Source organism: Arvicanthis niloticus, chromosome 4 (genome assembly GCF_011762505.2).
Source record: "Arvicanthis niloticus isolate mArvNil1 chromosome 4, mArvNil1.pat.X, whole genome shotgun sequence".
Classification (NCBI taxonomy): domain Eukaryota; kingdom Metazoa; phylum Chordata; class Mammalia; order Rodentia; family Muridae; genus Arvicanthis; species Arvicanthis niloticus.
Window position 1 is genome coordinate 74,086,731 of NC_047661.1, and position 15,832 is coordinate 74,102,562.

Here is a 15,832-nt window from a genome sequence, read left to right on the forward strand (position 1 = left end):
TGTGTAGCCCTGGCTGTCCTGAAACTCGATTTGTATACCTGGCTGGCCTTGAACTCAGAACTCCACTAGCCTCTGTCTCCCAAGCACTGAGATCAAAGACATATGCCACCACCACCCGACTATAATAACCAATTGTGTCATCAAATCTTTCACAATAATCAAACACCCAAACTCCTCCAGATTCATTCAACTGGGTTGAAAACCTGCCAAGGGCTCTCATCTACTGCCACGCCCTCCTTCCCTTGCGAGTCCCTTTACAGTCTCACGAATTGAGCATGGACAGCACTAGCTTATGTATAATCTGTCAGATTTAGCTGGAATTTTAAAATAAACTACCAAGAATTTTTCCTTTATTAACTTTCAATGAAAAGACTCATTACCATCATTAGGTAGTATCTCACCAATTCTAAGAGACACATTATTTCACAATCCGTAAAACTGGAAAGTATCTCACAGCAAGTGATTTACTAGCTTTTACCTAGCAAACTTTTCTTTCTTAAAACAAACAAACAAACAAAAAAGTGCATCTTTCAATTATGACATCTTTTTGTTTGTTTTTTGTTTTTTCGAGACAGGGTTTCTCTGTGTAGTCCTGGCTATCCTGGAAATTATGACATCTTTAGAAAAAATGAAATGTATTAGATTCCCCATCATTAAAGTAGGATACAAAGTAACTAAAACTAATAAAGGAGAAACTTAATACTATTTCACAAGACACATAAAACAAATCACCTGAGACTTGAATACTATTAGTAGAAACATAAAATATGACCCAAAAACAACAATAACATTAATAGTTCTTCAAAAACTGGAAAAGTGGTTAAAATTCTTGCTCTGAAAACATGGATTTGAACCTGGATCCCCAGTAGTTTGCTGGACAGCCAATCTAGCCAAACTGGTGACCTCCAGGTTCAGTGAGAGACCCTGCCTCAAAACAGTGACAGAAGACGACTTGTGACTTCAAACTCTGGCCTTCCATGTACACAAGCACTGGTGCACACATTCCATACACACATGAACAAAAGCACACATCATACACAAGTTGGAGATGAAATTACCAGCAGGATTCAGCAACTGCAATTTTAAGCATATTAAAAAGGGCGGGGGGGGGGGGAGAGATTTCAAATGAACATGTACACACAAACGTTCACAGCAGCACTATTCAGCCAAGTGGTAGGAGCAGCATAATGTTAGTCAGCTACAGAATTCCACTACAGGAGATAAGTTATAGCAATGGTGGTTGTACCGGGATGGTAGGAAGGGAAACAAGGCACTGTTGTTAGTGTGCATGGAATCACTATATCAAAAGGGTTCTGGAGACCTGCTGCTGCGCAACAAGGTAAGTAAGCTTAACACTCCTGAACACAACGATCCTTAAACAGCTGGTGTGGTGGCACATGCCTGCAACCCTGGTACTTAAGAGGGAACAGGAGGGAGGGTCAGGACTTCAAGGTCAGTTATACGGAGAGTTCAAGATCAGCCTGCTCTACATGAGACTCTGTGAGTGAGGTGGGGGGATAAGAATAACCACAGGAACTGATATGAAGGACAGAACAAAGAAATTCCATATGAGAACCAGAGTTCAAAAAGAGAACAAATGATTAGATTTAATCATTCAAACAATTTGCCAGATCAGAAAAGACAAAATTTCCACACATAGCTCAACATAATAAAGGAAAATAAATCCAGAGCAGGGTACGTGATTCTGAGCCACGCATGACAGCACATGCCTATAATCCCCACACTGAATCTGTAATGCAAGTAGATACAGAAGTCAATGCCAGGACTACAAACTGAGTTCTACACAAGTGTGATGGCTAATCTTGGTTGTCAAATTGACATCTGGAATTAACTAAAACCCAACAGCTGAGCACACTTCCATGTACTGAATAGCTGCTGTGGTCATGAACTTTCTATCAGGTAGCAGCCATTGCTGAACCAGTGGGACTATTGGGGCAGCCTGTAAGGCAGCCTAACAAACACACATAAGCATGGACATGCATGAATATGATGGTTCTGTATCTCTGAAGAATCCTAACCAGTACAGACTGTGGTACCAGTAGTTCTAGAGAGACAGAATGATAAGGATGATTTTTCTGTCTTTTGTTTGGTTTTTTTCAAATTGGGAGTTTCTCTGTGTAGCCCTGGCCATCCTAGAACTCACTCTGTAGACCAGGTTGTCCTCAAACTCAGAGATCCACCTGCCTCTGCCTCTGAGTGCTGGGATTAAAAGTACATGCCACCATCACCCACCTGAGCATGAATTTTTGAAGCTTCTGGTATAGGCTTTACAATTCACTGACACTCAGTTACTGAAAACATCCCTGGTAGATGGAGAACACTGAAAGCTAGAAACATGTGATGACAACAAGGAATCTAATGACTGTATAAACTTTTGACAATTTGTGGATAAAGAAAATAACAGTGTTGAATGAGTTCTCCTAGAAGCTCTTGATAAACTGACAATGGAAAAACATGCGCTCAATGAAAAATTTAGCCAGTTCTAGGTTCACATAAACTGTCTAAAGCAGTGGTTCTCAATCTGTGGGTCATGATTCTTTTGGAAAACACAGATATCTACAATGCATTATATAAGTACCAAAATTACAGTTATGTAGTAGCAATGAAATAATTTTATGGATGGGGATCACCATAACGTGAGGAACTGTATTAAAGGGTCGCAGCATTAGGAAGGCTGAGAACTACTGGTCTAAAGGTCTCTAAGTGCGCCCTGGAAGAGAATCTTCTCTTCAGCAGCCACAGAACTCAAGCTGCAGACAATCAAACCCAAGCTCTCATTTTAAGGTTGGCTAACCTATAGTAGTTTACTCACGTCCCAGCCCCAGAGGGTGCCAGTGCTTAAGGACATTGATAGGATCTTCTAATTTGGGATGAAGATTTGTGGGAGGACCCAAAGCTAAGAACTTTGAACTCTCAGATTCTCAGGGGTTTAACTCATATGAGCAAGTAGTCTCCCCACCCTTAGTGGAGGACGTACCCCCAACCCCTGAAATGTTACCCTCTCCACCTTTGCCTGGAGGAATTAACTGTTCACTGTATGCTGAAGCAGCAGTGATTTTCTCTGAAGGAGACACCAGGCAAGCTAATCTTGATGTCCCTCAGGGCCCATCAATAGTCACCTCTGGACCCATAACTAGACTTAAGGCTAGACAGGCTCCTAAAGGGGAGATCAAAGGTGTGGTCATGAAGACGTATCACTAAAGGGCTTAATGAGTTTGCTAATTCATTCAAACAGAAGTCTTAAAAATATGAATGGGAATGGATTTTAAGGGTGTTGAGTAACGTAGAGAAATATAAAACTCAATCGATCAGGCTGAGTTTATATAGATGAACCCTCTAAGTGGAGACTCTAGGTTTAATACGAAAGCTCACGCAGTTAAAAGGTATCAAAAGTTTGACTGGTTGGTGGAAGGATTTGCCAAAAGATGGCCAAAGAAAAGATTCCTGAAGATCCCTGCTATCCCTTGGCTCAGTGTTGATGAGGATTTGAAGGCTCAGGGAAACTGCAACGCTAAAGTGGATACACTGTGTATCTGATCCTACAAAATGAGAAGGCCCAGAAGACATACTCTTCAGTAATCCTATACGACCCAAAATGGTGAGAGGGGCACTGGCACTTTTGAAGGGCTTTGTTGTCACCCTATCCTTGTGCCAGACCTTAGAGCTGGAGATGCCAGTACTCAGCCGGGTGAATACAATGTAATGGGTTTAACTGTGCCCTCGGGGAGCAGGGGCCAGATGGCAGCACTGAGTCATGAAAGGGAAGGCAAGCAAAGCTACCATATTGGTCTAACCTGTAATGGTCAGCATTGGCAAAGTGAGTTTTATAGTAGCATGACCTTAATGGACCTTTTTGGTACTGACTAATCAGTTGTGGTGTTTACAGGCATGAAATAGATAAGAAGCCTACAACATTTCTGTTGATCTGTAAACCAGAAAACCTCAAACAAATATAAGAAAGGATATAATATTGGAAGGTAAGGGGAAATCTCTGCCTGTGACCCAACTACCAGAATTGAGCCAGTTTGCAGATCCAGAATCTCTTGAACAAAAGGCCGCTGGTAAAGTGCTTAAGAGTTACTGTTAGCCTTTCTCTAGTTCTTCCCTAGAGGGACCTACAGACTTTTACAAGGGTCACTGTGTTCTGGGAGAAAGGAAACAGACTTCTCAGGGTCAACTGGATACTGGTTCTGAATTGACAATGATTCTTAAAGACCCCAAGAAGTATCATGTTCCTCCAGTTAAAGTAGGAGCTTATGGAGGTGAGGTGATTAATAAAGTTTTGGCTAAAGTCCAATGCACAGTGGGTCCAGAGGATTTTAATATGGTATAAGTATGTGGGGCAAACACTTGCAACCTTAGTCCTGGGGTAGGCAATGACAGCAGGATCTCTGGGATTTGCTAGCCAGCCAGACTAGCGTAAATGTTTCCTAAGCCTAGCAAGAGACCCTACCTCAAAGACAAAGAGGACAATTCCTAAGGAACAGCAGACAGTGACTTCCGGCTTCCACACACACACAGGCATTTATGTTCACCCACATTACCCCTCTCTTCACACAAATGAAAGAAAACATTCTTATGACAAGATCCCCATTTATGAAGGGAACCTTAGGTCAGGACTACGAAAAAGGAATGCTGTACAGAAAGGTCAACCTGGGTATCACCATCAAATCTATTAGCATTAAACCAAATCTTGAATGTCCAATCACATTTTAATATGGTTGTTTATATTACAGTCATGTCCATGTATTAAGTCCCTGTTAACACACACACAAACAAACACACACCACCAAAATGAAGGGAGATGACTCAGTGGGTAAAAGTGCTTGCTCTACAAGCATCCTAGTTTGAATCCAAGCATCATGGGGAGGAGACAGGCAGATCCAGGGAGATCACTGGCTAATCATCATAGCCTAAAAGGTGAGCTTCTGGTTCAGTGAAAGATCCCATCTCAAGACAAGAACACCGAAGATGAGTAAGAAAGGCTCTACTGGCTGGCTGTGTGTCAACTTGACATAGGCTGGAGTTATCACAGAGAGGGGAGCTTCAGTTGAGGAAATGCCTTCATGAGATCCAGCTGTAAGGCATTTTCTCAATTAGTGATCAAGGGGGGAGGGCCCATTGTGGGTGGTACCATTCCTGGGCTGGTAGTCTTGGGTTCTATAAGAAAGCAAGCCAGTAAGTAACATCTCTCCAAGGCCTCTGCATCAGCTCCTGCTTCCTGACCTGTTTGAGTTCCAGTTCTGACCTCCTTTGGTGATGAACATCAATGTGGAAGTGTAAGCTGAATAAACCCTTTCCTCCCCAACTTGTTTCTTGTTCATGATGTTTGTTCAAGAATGGAAACCCTAAGACAAAGGCACTTGATGTTCTGCTCTGGCCCCAGTATATGCATGCATATATTGGCATGCACAGTGGCACATTTAAATGCATGTACCACATACATAGACAGACAGACAGACAGACAGACAGAGACACACAAATACATACACATACACTCCAAAAACCAAGATGAAGCTCCTGGACTACTTAATATGGCCAGTTTGCAGGACAGCGAACATGAGAATTCATCTACCTGCCAGGAGTGCAGTGTGCTCCCAACTCTTCCAAGATGGAAGGTCCTATGCTTTAGACATTTTTGGACTTACAATACATAACTGTATTTCTTGCTTATTCATGTCCTTTAAAATATCTGGTAAATATCAAATTTCCTGAGCTCTGTGAGCAGTGAAAATTATTTAAACCAGCTGTGTGTGTGTGCAGTGAAAATTATTTAAACCAGCTGTGTGTGTGTGTGTGTGTGTGTTTTCATAGAAATCTGATCTGCAGCAAACAGCTTACCAGATTCAAAGGACTTGAAACTGGGGGCAGTTTGAGGAATTTAGCCTTTGATCTGTGGGATTTGATATTTCCAGGCAGACAGTGTCAGAATTGCATTACATTTAATGATGTGTGGAGTGGTATCCACCAAAGAATCATACACTTGCTGGTGGGAACAAATTCCTATACTCTTTGATGTCACAGAAGTCTTTGCATTGATTGTGATATAAGAATGAAGTAAGCCAGGCAGTGGCGGCACACACCTTTAATCCCAGCACTTGTGAGGCAGAGGCAGGGGGATTTCTGAGTTCGAGGCCAGCCTGGTCTACAGAGTGAGTTCCAGGACAGCCAGGACTACACAGAGAAACCCTGTCTCGAAAATACCAAAAAAAAAAAAAAAAAAAAAGAAATTCTAAGTACTACTTCAACCCAAAGATTCACACTGAACTGTCAAATTACTAACTACAAGAAAGGAACCTAGCTTTTAGCAGGAAGACTTATTCACCCACCTGATGAAAGAAGTATGTAACAGCAAGGTCATTGTCATTTAAGAGGACTTCTTCTTCTGTTGTAAAGAGCCACTTGCGAATGGTCAGGCAGGTGCCTGGCACAGCTGATGTATAATTCTGGACGTAGAGTTTATGAGGAAATTCATTAGGTGCCAGCTTACGTACTGAAGAAGACAAGACAAAGAAAGCTGAGTAGAGAGATGTATAGGAGTTTTCCTAGTAGAAACTGTACACAGCAGACCAATAATGGTAGATTGTCATTAATTAGAACACCAGTTCAAATTCATCAAGCAACTCTACCTCAGGAGCAGAAAACAACCAAATGCCCAGCCAAATCTACTCTTTCTAACTATGAGTCTAGCCAGTAAAGCAAATGAGTGAAATATGTTGCTTAGGTAACAGGTCCTTTAGATAACATGACTGCAGAGTGAGTGCCAATTCCAAATTCAGTTAAAATGTTTGATCTATGACCTGTTACATTACAAACATCTAAGTGGACATGCTAGGTCCACCAAACATCTTCAGAGCAGCCTCTTCTCTTACTCAGATATGGGCCATTCTCAGTGTACTGCATTTATTCATACAGAAATAAAAGGTACTTCTTATCCACTCCCCAAATCCTAGGGCATCTCTCACACTCCAGGTGTCTGTCTACTGAGTAGCGTCTGGCTAGCCTGGCTCCACTGTGGCTGGGATTACAGTGTGCCTCCACACCTGGCTTACTCCTGCCAAATCCTACACTAGCTCTCCTAATCTTTCTTGAGGCTTACCTGGCTTTACAATGCTGCAAAAGACAGACTCAATATTTCTCCTTTACAGAAAGCTTAAAAAGGATAAGATTAGAATCCAAGCATCCTGGCATCTTACTAATTCTTTACAACACAATATCTGTGTATTAGGCCACTGAGAGTAGGGAAGAAAAATAATAGGAAGATAGCTGTTCCCAAAGATTCAAAGTTGTTATATACTGACAAAAGAAAATGGATGAATATTGATCAGAAATTCTTTATAAGATCTGCCAAGTTTGCTTGCTGAAGGCAGTATTGGTAAGTGGGCTCTCCTCTCAGCAGTTTTTGTCCAACAGTATAGACTAAAACACCCCCAAACAAAATATAGTAACAGCTATTGGCACTTACCAAAGGAATGATTGATCACTTCAAATAAGGCAAAGTAATTCACTGTTGTACTGTCCATGCCAACCTTTGCTGCAATAGCCTGAAGTTTAAACAGGATACAATTATTTTAGGAAAAGTAAGATCAGACAATGCAATGGGGGCTGGTACATGTATAAGCAGGGGAAAAGAAGACACTGTATCCTGGCTTCATCAAAACTACCATGGCCCACAGGTATCCTTAAAGTGCACATGTACACACAGATGCACAAACCCCAATATAGCTGTCCTCTCTCTTCTATGAGCACCTGTCTCTTTGATACAAGTTAGCAATAGTTCCTCTTCCTCCTTAGTGTCAAATTTCCTTTCTCAAATATGAATTAATTCCACAGATATTTTTAAATATATTTTTACTAATGTGTATGTGTGTGTCTGTGTGAATGATGCCATATATATGTGGTTATGTGGATACCCACAGACACCAGAAAAGGACAATGAAGCACTTAGAACTGAGTTATCTCTCCAGCCCCCACAAAGGTCTTTTATATCACTTAAAGAAATTTACTGGATAAGACAGATCATAACATAAAAACAATTTTTAAAAAATATTCGAAATATTTATTTTAGAATTTTGAGTGTGTGTATGTATATGGGGATGGTGAGCTTATACGGAAGTCAGAGAACAACTCTCCTCCAATCATGTGTGTCCTAAGGATTACACTCAGGTTGTTAGGCTTAGAGGAAAATGCCTTTATCCACTCAGTCACTTCATTGCACCTGAGAACAAATTCTCTGATACCTAGTTTCACACATTCAGCTTACATTTACTATAGGCGATTAACATACAAGATCTCAACCTTTGACTATTTAATTATGTTTATTTTGTGTGTGTGTTTTGCCAGCACTGTTGCCCATAAAAGCCAGAAGATGCAGATCCCCAAGAATGCAGTTATGGACAGTTTTAAACAGCATGTGAATGCTAGGAATCAAACCCAGGTCTTCTGGAAGAGCAGCCAGCACTATGGCTGCTAAGCCATCTCTCCAGACCCTTCTACCTTTGATTTTTGTTTGTTTTAGAGATAGAATCTCTCTATGTTGGCTACCAGCCTTGAACTCCTAGACTCAAGTGGTCTTCCTGCTTCAGCCTCCTAGCATCTGGAACTAGATCTGTGAATTTCTGTGTTTGATTCTTGAGCTTAAAGCATTGTTAATTCTTGTCAGAATTTATAGGCCATTTTTATTTTTCAGATGATACATGTTCTAAACTGAGGACACTGTACACCTCTTTCTTAAAAATTACAATCACTAAAATCTTTATAAACAAAATGTTCATGAAGTAACAAAATGTTGACAAGCAGCATATTAAACAACAACCAATTAATCCTCTCTGGAAACTAAGGACTTCATGTACAAATAAATCAAAATTGAAATTTCATATACATAACAAAAAGAGAAAAAGCACAAAGCAGAAAATGGTAGTAACAAAATCAGTTCTTTAAAGGCACTCCCAGTATAAGCAAGGCATTCACTTAACAGCTAAAAATCGTTGGAAGACTGAACCAAATAAGACTGTATCACTTCTTGTATCTGCTCACATATTCAGTCTCAATTCATCTGATATTATATAGGAACTGGAAATTACAAGTATTTAAAATCACTATTTTATACTGCACTAAATCAAAACTGGAATACTCTCAGGGATTTACAAAATGCCTTCTAGCCACAAGACACAGTAATAAGATGGGAGAATGGAAAGTATTAAACCAGCCTAGGTCCAGGCTGGAGAGACGACCTAGCAGATAAGAGTACACACTGCTCTCACAGAGGATATGAGCTTAGTTCCCAGCACCTACACTGGACCTCCAGTTTCATGGTATCCTATGCTCTCTCTGATCTTTCCAGATAACTACATGCATTTATATACATATTCATAGGCACACATACATACAAAAAATTAGACATCAAAATACCCTAGGTCGTTCTAAAGAAGCATTGAAAGAAGTAGAAAATAAAACATCTGAAAACTATAAAAACATACTTTTTGTAATTACTCCAGTACTATAAAATTTCAAAGATGGCTGGAATCCTACATATGTCAACTGCCATGGTATACTGTAGATGATCAAATGAAGAGTATATTTTTCTCATTTGCTACAAAGGAGCACTTTGTACAAGCACTGATAACCAGAAATCCATCTGTCACCCTGAAAATCTTGATCAAGTTTATAACAAAGGTCTGCAAGCAGTGACTGGATGACACACAGATCTGATCTTGAAGGTCATTTCCACAAAGAAACCAAGACTAATTAGTGAAGGGTTATTCTAGATGGAGGGCAGGAAATGTCTAAAGAAAAGCTCAAGATACATTGTTATTCTAAAATGCCTATATAAGCTAATGGATCACATCAAAAGTATACACAAACAGACATGAAGGAACTTCTTTTGCCCAAAGATGAAACCATTTGAGCATCAAAGAGATAATAACATGCTATTGATTAATTCACATTTAATTAGAAGTTTACCTGTAACTAAAAATAAAATACTAACAATTGCTGCATTGAACAATACTGGAATCAACTAAGGCATCAATTCTTAACCCTGAAAATTGGCAATAAAGGAAATAATTAAATATTATCCTTTCTCCCCCTCAAATAGCTTTTCTCTAATTTGCTATTTTTTCCAGGGAAAGTTACTTATAGAATTATAGCTATGTAAGGAAAAAAAAAGAGAGATTGAGAACTGAAAACCAGCACTTTTCAGCTTTTACAAACTGTTGACTGAGGCAACAGTTATTGATGCACAGACACTCTGTGGTGAAGGAATCAGGTAATCACTGCTGAACAGCTAATGAGTCACATACCATGTATCACACACAACTACAGACTGGGCAGTGTCCACTGAGAAACAACATACTGTATTTTGTTACAGCCTCATTAGGAGGTATTTGTATTTTGTGTTAAAAAACAGAACTTGAATATAATAAAGCCTCTAGAGCATTTTTTTTTTTTTTTTTTTTTTTTGGTTTTTCGAGACAGGGTTTCTCTGTGTAGCCCTGGCTGTCCTGGAACTCACTCTGTAGACCAGGCTGGCCTCGAACTCAGAAATCCCCCTGCCTCTGCCTCCCAAGTGCTGGGATTAAAGGTGTGCGCCACCACTGCAACAGTTTTTTAAAAAGTTTTTTGTTTGTTTGTTTGTTTGTTTGTTTTTTAACTACAACAATAACAAAAGAGGAAGAGTAAATTATAACCATTGGACTCTAGGGTATTTATTTCACTTTTTAAAAAAAACACAAGGTTTTGTTTTATACTCCTGAATACTCTCGTACTTGCAGAATTCTTCATCCCAGGTACTGAGATTACAAGCATACAAGGCACATGCCAATAGACCCAGTTCTCGTACACCTTCCTTTTAAGAAGGACAAAGTTAATTTCACAGTAGCAATATGAATTAGTAAGTGTAGTCTGCACATTTTGTATGTATTAACTCATTTAATCGTTTTTTTAGCTTCACATCATCCAATGTCAGGTTGACATTACCTGGTACACTTGGTCTGTAGTACTGTTCTTTTTAACTCTGACAGTGACAGCTGTTCCATCAGGCAATGCTACTCTCAGCTCTACATCCGACACACCATTGTAATTCTAAAGGAAGACAAAGAAAGAATTTGCATCTTAGTAAATCTTCATTCTCCTTGCTACATGCTAGCTAAATAATATCTAACATAAGAGACAGGAAGTAAATTCTATTAAAACAAGAAAAAACAGAAGTCTTAAAAGTTAATATATTTCCAACTCATAAAGCTGACTTTAGGTCGTAGAAGTTATAGTCTAAGATGAACAGATATGTTGCCACTTCAAAATAGAATCCTGTTGAAACAGTCTAGGTGAAGCCCAGATGAGACTTTGGTTCCCTCTTGTCACTCAATTTAGAACTTATAAAGAAGTGAGAAACAGGGGAAAAAAGATGTCTCAACACTGGTTGAATAATTAGTCAGCTAGATAGGCTAAAGGCACATGCTGATGTCCTTTCTGAACCTTGACATGATCAGACCATCTTCAAAATGCAAAATAGATGAGACTTAGAGATGTAAATTGTGTCATGCCCAATATTCTAGCAAAGGCTATACAATTCTTACTCTCCTTAATTAAAAATAAACACTTAAGAGTTGGGAATATAGCTCAGTGTGAGAACGCTTGCCTAGAACATTTAGGGCTCTAGCACCACAAACACACGCACACATATGTGCGCGCACACACACACAAACACACACACACACACACACACACACACACACACACACACCCCACAAACCCACCAAAAAAACCAAAACGACCCACAATCCTCATTGGTTTTGATGATAACCCACATTTCTTTTTGAAAAATTTTTAGATTATTTTATGAGTTTGGGTGCTGCCTACATGTGTATGTGTGTGTGCACCATGTGTATGCCCAGTGCTCAGAGAGGTCAAGAAGACCTAGGGCAGATTAGCCTGGAGCCACCATTCACTTGCTGGGAATTGAGCCCAGGTCCTCTATATGAGCAACAAAGGCTCCTAAGCTGCTAAACCATTTCTAGCCTCAACACATTTTTCTAATAGTTTATCTTTTGGTTTGTTTTTTTTTTTTGAGACACAGTTTTGCCTTGTAGCCAAGACACACACCATGAACTGAAGGCCATCCATCTTCTTCCCTTGGTCTCTGGAATGCTGGGATTATAGGAATGAACCACCATACCCAACTTCTAATAGATGTTGATCTTCTAATTTTTATTACCAAAAAATAATCACCTAGGAATAGGTTCATTTTCATGGACCATTAAAAATATTACTACTCTTTGCTTAAAAGTACCCTAAGCATTATGAAAGCCTTCTCCTTACCCACAGGGTTTATGTTCTAAGATCCACAAGAGATGCCAGGAAATGTGGTTAGTACTGACACACTTAATGGATGCTGCTCCCACCTGCACTAAGCAACTGTCATGTACCATGGCTGTAACTTTTACAGTTTAAAGTGCTTCAGCAAAACCAGCATAAATTTATCTTTTCTTGTCTATAATTTCATCGACAGAAGAGGCATTCCCTCAGACCTCAGCAATCTCACTAGAATTCTTTTTCTTACTGTTGCAAGGCAAGTACTCTATGGCTCCCTTTGGCCTATGTGCTGCTAATAAAACCACTCTCTTGCTTTGAAGTATTAAGAGTAATTTGAATACAGCAAGGAAGTTATGCTAGGGCAGACAATCTGATGACTGACCAAACTCTTAGGTGACTCCCAGATACAGAGTAAACATACATTCAGGGGACAGCATGGAATGAACATAAAGCTTTATTGTGGTACTCAGAATACCACACAATTTGAAGTTTACATATTTCTAAAATACTGTACTTAAATGTTTAGACCATGGCTGACCACAGATAACAAACAGCAGAAAGTAAAACCATGGATAAAGAGAGGGACTATTATACTTTATATCCTTATCTACAAGAAACCCATAATCAAGTCAGGAAAGCAAGATATACACATAAAGAGTAATTGCTGGATAACAGTATTACATAATCATCCTTCTAGCCAATTAACACTTATTAAGCACCTCCACCATGCATGATACTGTGGTAAGGCACTGAGAATAGGAAGATAATCAAGATTTAGCTCTTACCTACTGGTAGCTCACACACTCTTGTAAGCTAAAAATATAAAGTGACAAACTGATTATATGTATAAAAATTAGAAATGAGATGGCAATAAATGATGACTGAGTTATACTAACTGCAGAAGTTCTTTGTAGGATGAGAAATTGATGACTTGAGTCATCAGGGAAAATTTCAAAGAGGCCAGGAAAATGGCAGATTAGAAGCTGCCTCCGCATAACAGTGAATGAGAAAAGTCAAAGTAACAAAGAATAGATTTCATTCCCAAGACAGACAGAGCAGAGCATGAAGGATTGCCAGGGGAGTTGATAAAGACAGCTGGAATGTACAGAGCCCCAGACAGGTGGTCAGAGAGGAGTGACCTTTGACCTGCTGTAAAGGATCAGTGACGGAGGGAGGGAAGGTTCCCTGGAAGACACCATAGACACTAGGGAAGCACATAATGGACTAAGGAAATCAGCAATACTCCATGGCCAATGAGAAGGCCAGTAGGCTGGCTTGGCTGATAAAGGCATTACACCAAACTTGATGTCCTTGATGAGTTTGGTCCCCAAAACCCACATGGTGGAAGGAAGGAAGCAACTGTTTCCCAAGTTGTCTACCATGTTGTAATGTACTGCACTATACTATGTATATATGTGTACAGAATATACATATAATAAATAATAAATGCTAAAATGTATTTCATAGGTTTGGAGATGTGGCACAGCGGCAGAACATTTGCTTGGCATGCAAATGTTTTTGCATGAGTTTTGAGGTTTGAGTTGTAGCAACATAAAGGAAAAATAAAAGTTCCAAAATGTTTAGACTAACAATATATTAGACAACGGTAGGGAATGAAATTAGAGAGATGGAGAAGGACCCAGTCATGATGGGTCATGAAGGACCATGTAAGAGTTCAAACTGAATCCTGAAAACTGCGGAAAAGTTTCAAACTTTTAAGTAGGGAAATGGCAGTAAAATAGAACATCTTTTTAAGAAGCTTAGCTATGAATGGAGAAATATGGTTACTAAAAGGAATGAAATTTTGTTTTTCTTTAGTATGAAATATGAGCCACGCTTTTACTTAAAGACAGAGAAGTAAAGAGAAGTGGAGAAGGGGAAGAGAAAGAAAAGGAGGAAAGGGGAGAGAAAAAAGAAAGGGGAGGGGAAGGGAGAGGAAGGAAGAAGAAAAGAGGGAGAAAGGGGGAGGAGAAGGGAAGGGAGAGGAGAGAAGGGGAGAAGAGAGGATTCCAGCATTTTCTCACAGCAGTAGAATTATGGCAATGAATTTTCAACTAGTCCTGCCACATATCCATTAAGAAGGAAGTTCCCCAACAGAAAAGAGACTCCTAAACCCAATGCCTCAGGGGCTTTGCGATCAGTCCCTGTGTCACTTGTACATAATTATATAGCATTCTAAATAGATTAAGTCACCATGTTTGCTGGTGATCAGGGTCCGCCAGACAATGTAGAAATAATCATAACATAACTTCAAAAATACAGAGAGAGACTTGAATCTCAAAAAATACAATTTACCAACATGCAGGTCCAGAATAACCACTGTGGCTGCTGTTTGTCATCAGATGAAAAATTACCTTTGAAATAACTTCAAAACTAGCAAACAAAAAAGGGACAGAGACATACAGAGGAAGAGCACAGTGAAGAGAAGCAAGCACTGTAGCTCCGGCTGAGAGAACAGAAGCCTCCCAGGAAGCAAGTGGAGCTCGAGGTCAGCACATTCCAGATCAGCCACTCACACGAAAGGCAGGCCTGCTGTCTCTCATACTTGCAATCTAATTGTAACATTTGCACAGGAGTCTAACAGAGGAGAGAAAGGGGACAGAAGAGAATGATGCAGAAGAAAAGAAAGGCTGCATCCCATTTTTCTCTTCTGTGCAGATTCTAGATTTGAATACAAAAATATCAACAAAAGACCAAATCAGGAGGAGTCCTTGAAGCCGAGGAGGCCAAAGGGAAGTGATGAGGACCTAAGGAGGAGGCAACATGGTGACCTGTGTATCTACACATACATGTGTGTGATTGAAAATACCAGAATGAAGGTTATTATTTTATAGCATAACTAAAAAAATAATTAAAACAAAAAGACAGAGAAGGTGAACCTGGCTCTAGGTATTAAAGGGTAGATACACACGAAAAGGAAATGGGAGAAACCCACTCATTCACAGAGTTGATTTATAATTCATCTCACAAACATTATATTTTTTTTCCCATAATGAGCTCAGCAACAAATGATCAGGGAAGAGGGTGTTTACCTACCTCATCAGATTCAGACAGGAATTCCTGCATGATGTCGCTCTCACCAATGACTCGAATTGAACACACTGTAGGAAAAAAACAGTATCTAGCATCAGGCCCTAAATCAGGAATATAAAGAAAATATCAAAAGTTTACATTTAAAACATCAGGGCAAAGCATGATCACACCTATCTGCAATTCTAGTATTTTAGAAACTGAAGCAGGAAGTTTGCTGCAAGTTCAAGGTTGAACTTTAGAGTGATTTCTAGACTAACCTGAGCTATACAGCAAAACCTTATATAAAAATGTATACAAAGCCTTGCAGAGGTGGCTCATGCTTTTAATCGCCACACTCAGGAGGCAGAGGCAGAGACAGGTGGTCTCTGTAAGGTCTAGGCCAGCCTGATCTACAGAGCTGAGTCCCAGGACAGCCAGGTCTATACAGAGAAACATATCGGGATGTGGGGGTGGGAGAAAACATACA

General features: G+C 39.7%; 1 protein-coding gene across 3 annotated transcripts in view; it reads right to left on the bottom strand.

The window, feature by feature from the left end:
- The window catches only part of Snx27 (sorting nexin 27), a 97,176-nt gene that overhangs the window by 33,140 nt on the left and 48,204 nt on the right, over positions 1 to 15,832 (bottom strand). For all 3 annotated transcript variants that reach the window (XM_076932852.1, XM_034499736.2, XM_034499737.2), the window contains exons 4-7: positions 15,370 to 15,434; positions 10,999 to 11,103; positions 7,487 to 7,565; positions 6,351 to 6,514 (exon numbers count right to left, since the gene is read on the bottom strand). In XM_076932852.1, the coding sequence (XP_076788967.1) occupies positions 6,351 to 6,514; positions 7,487 to 7,565; positions 10,999 to 11,103; positions 15,370 to 15,434 (413 nt within the window). The remainder of the gene's footprint in view (positions 1 to 6,350; positions 6,515 to 7,486; positions 7,566 to 10,998; positions 11,104 to 15,369; positions 15,435 to 15,832) is intronic.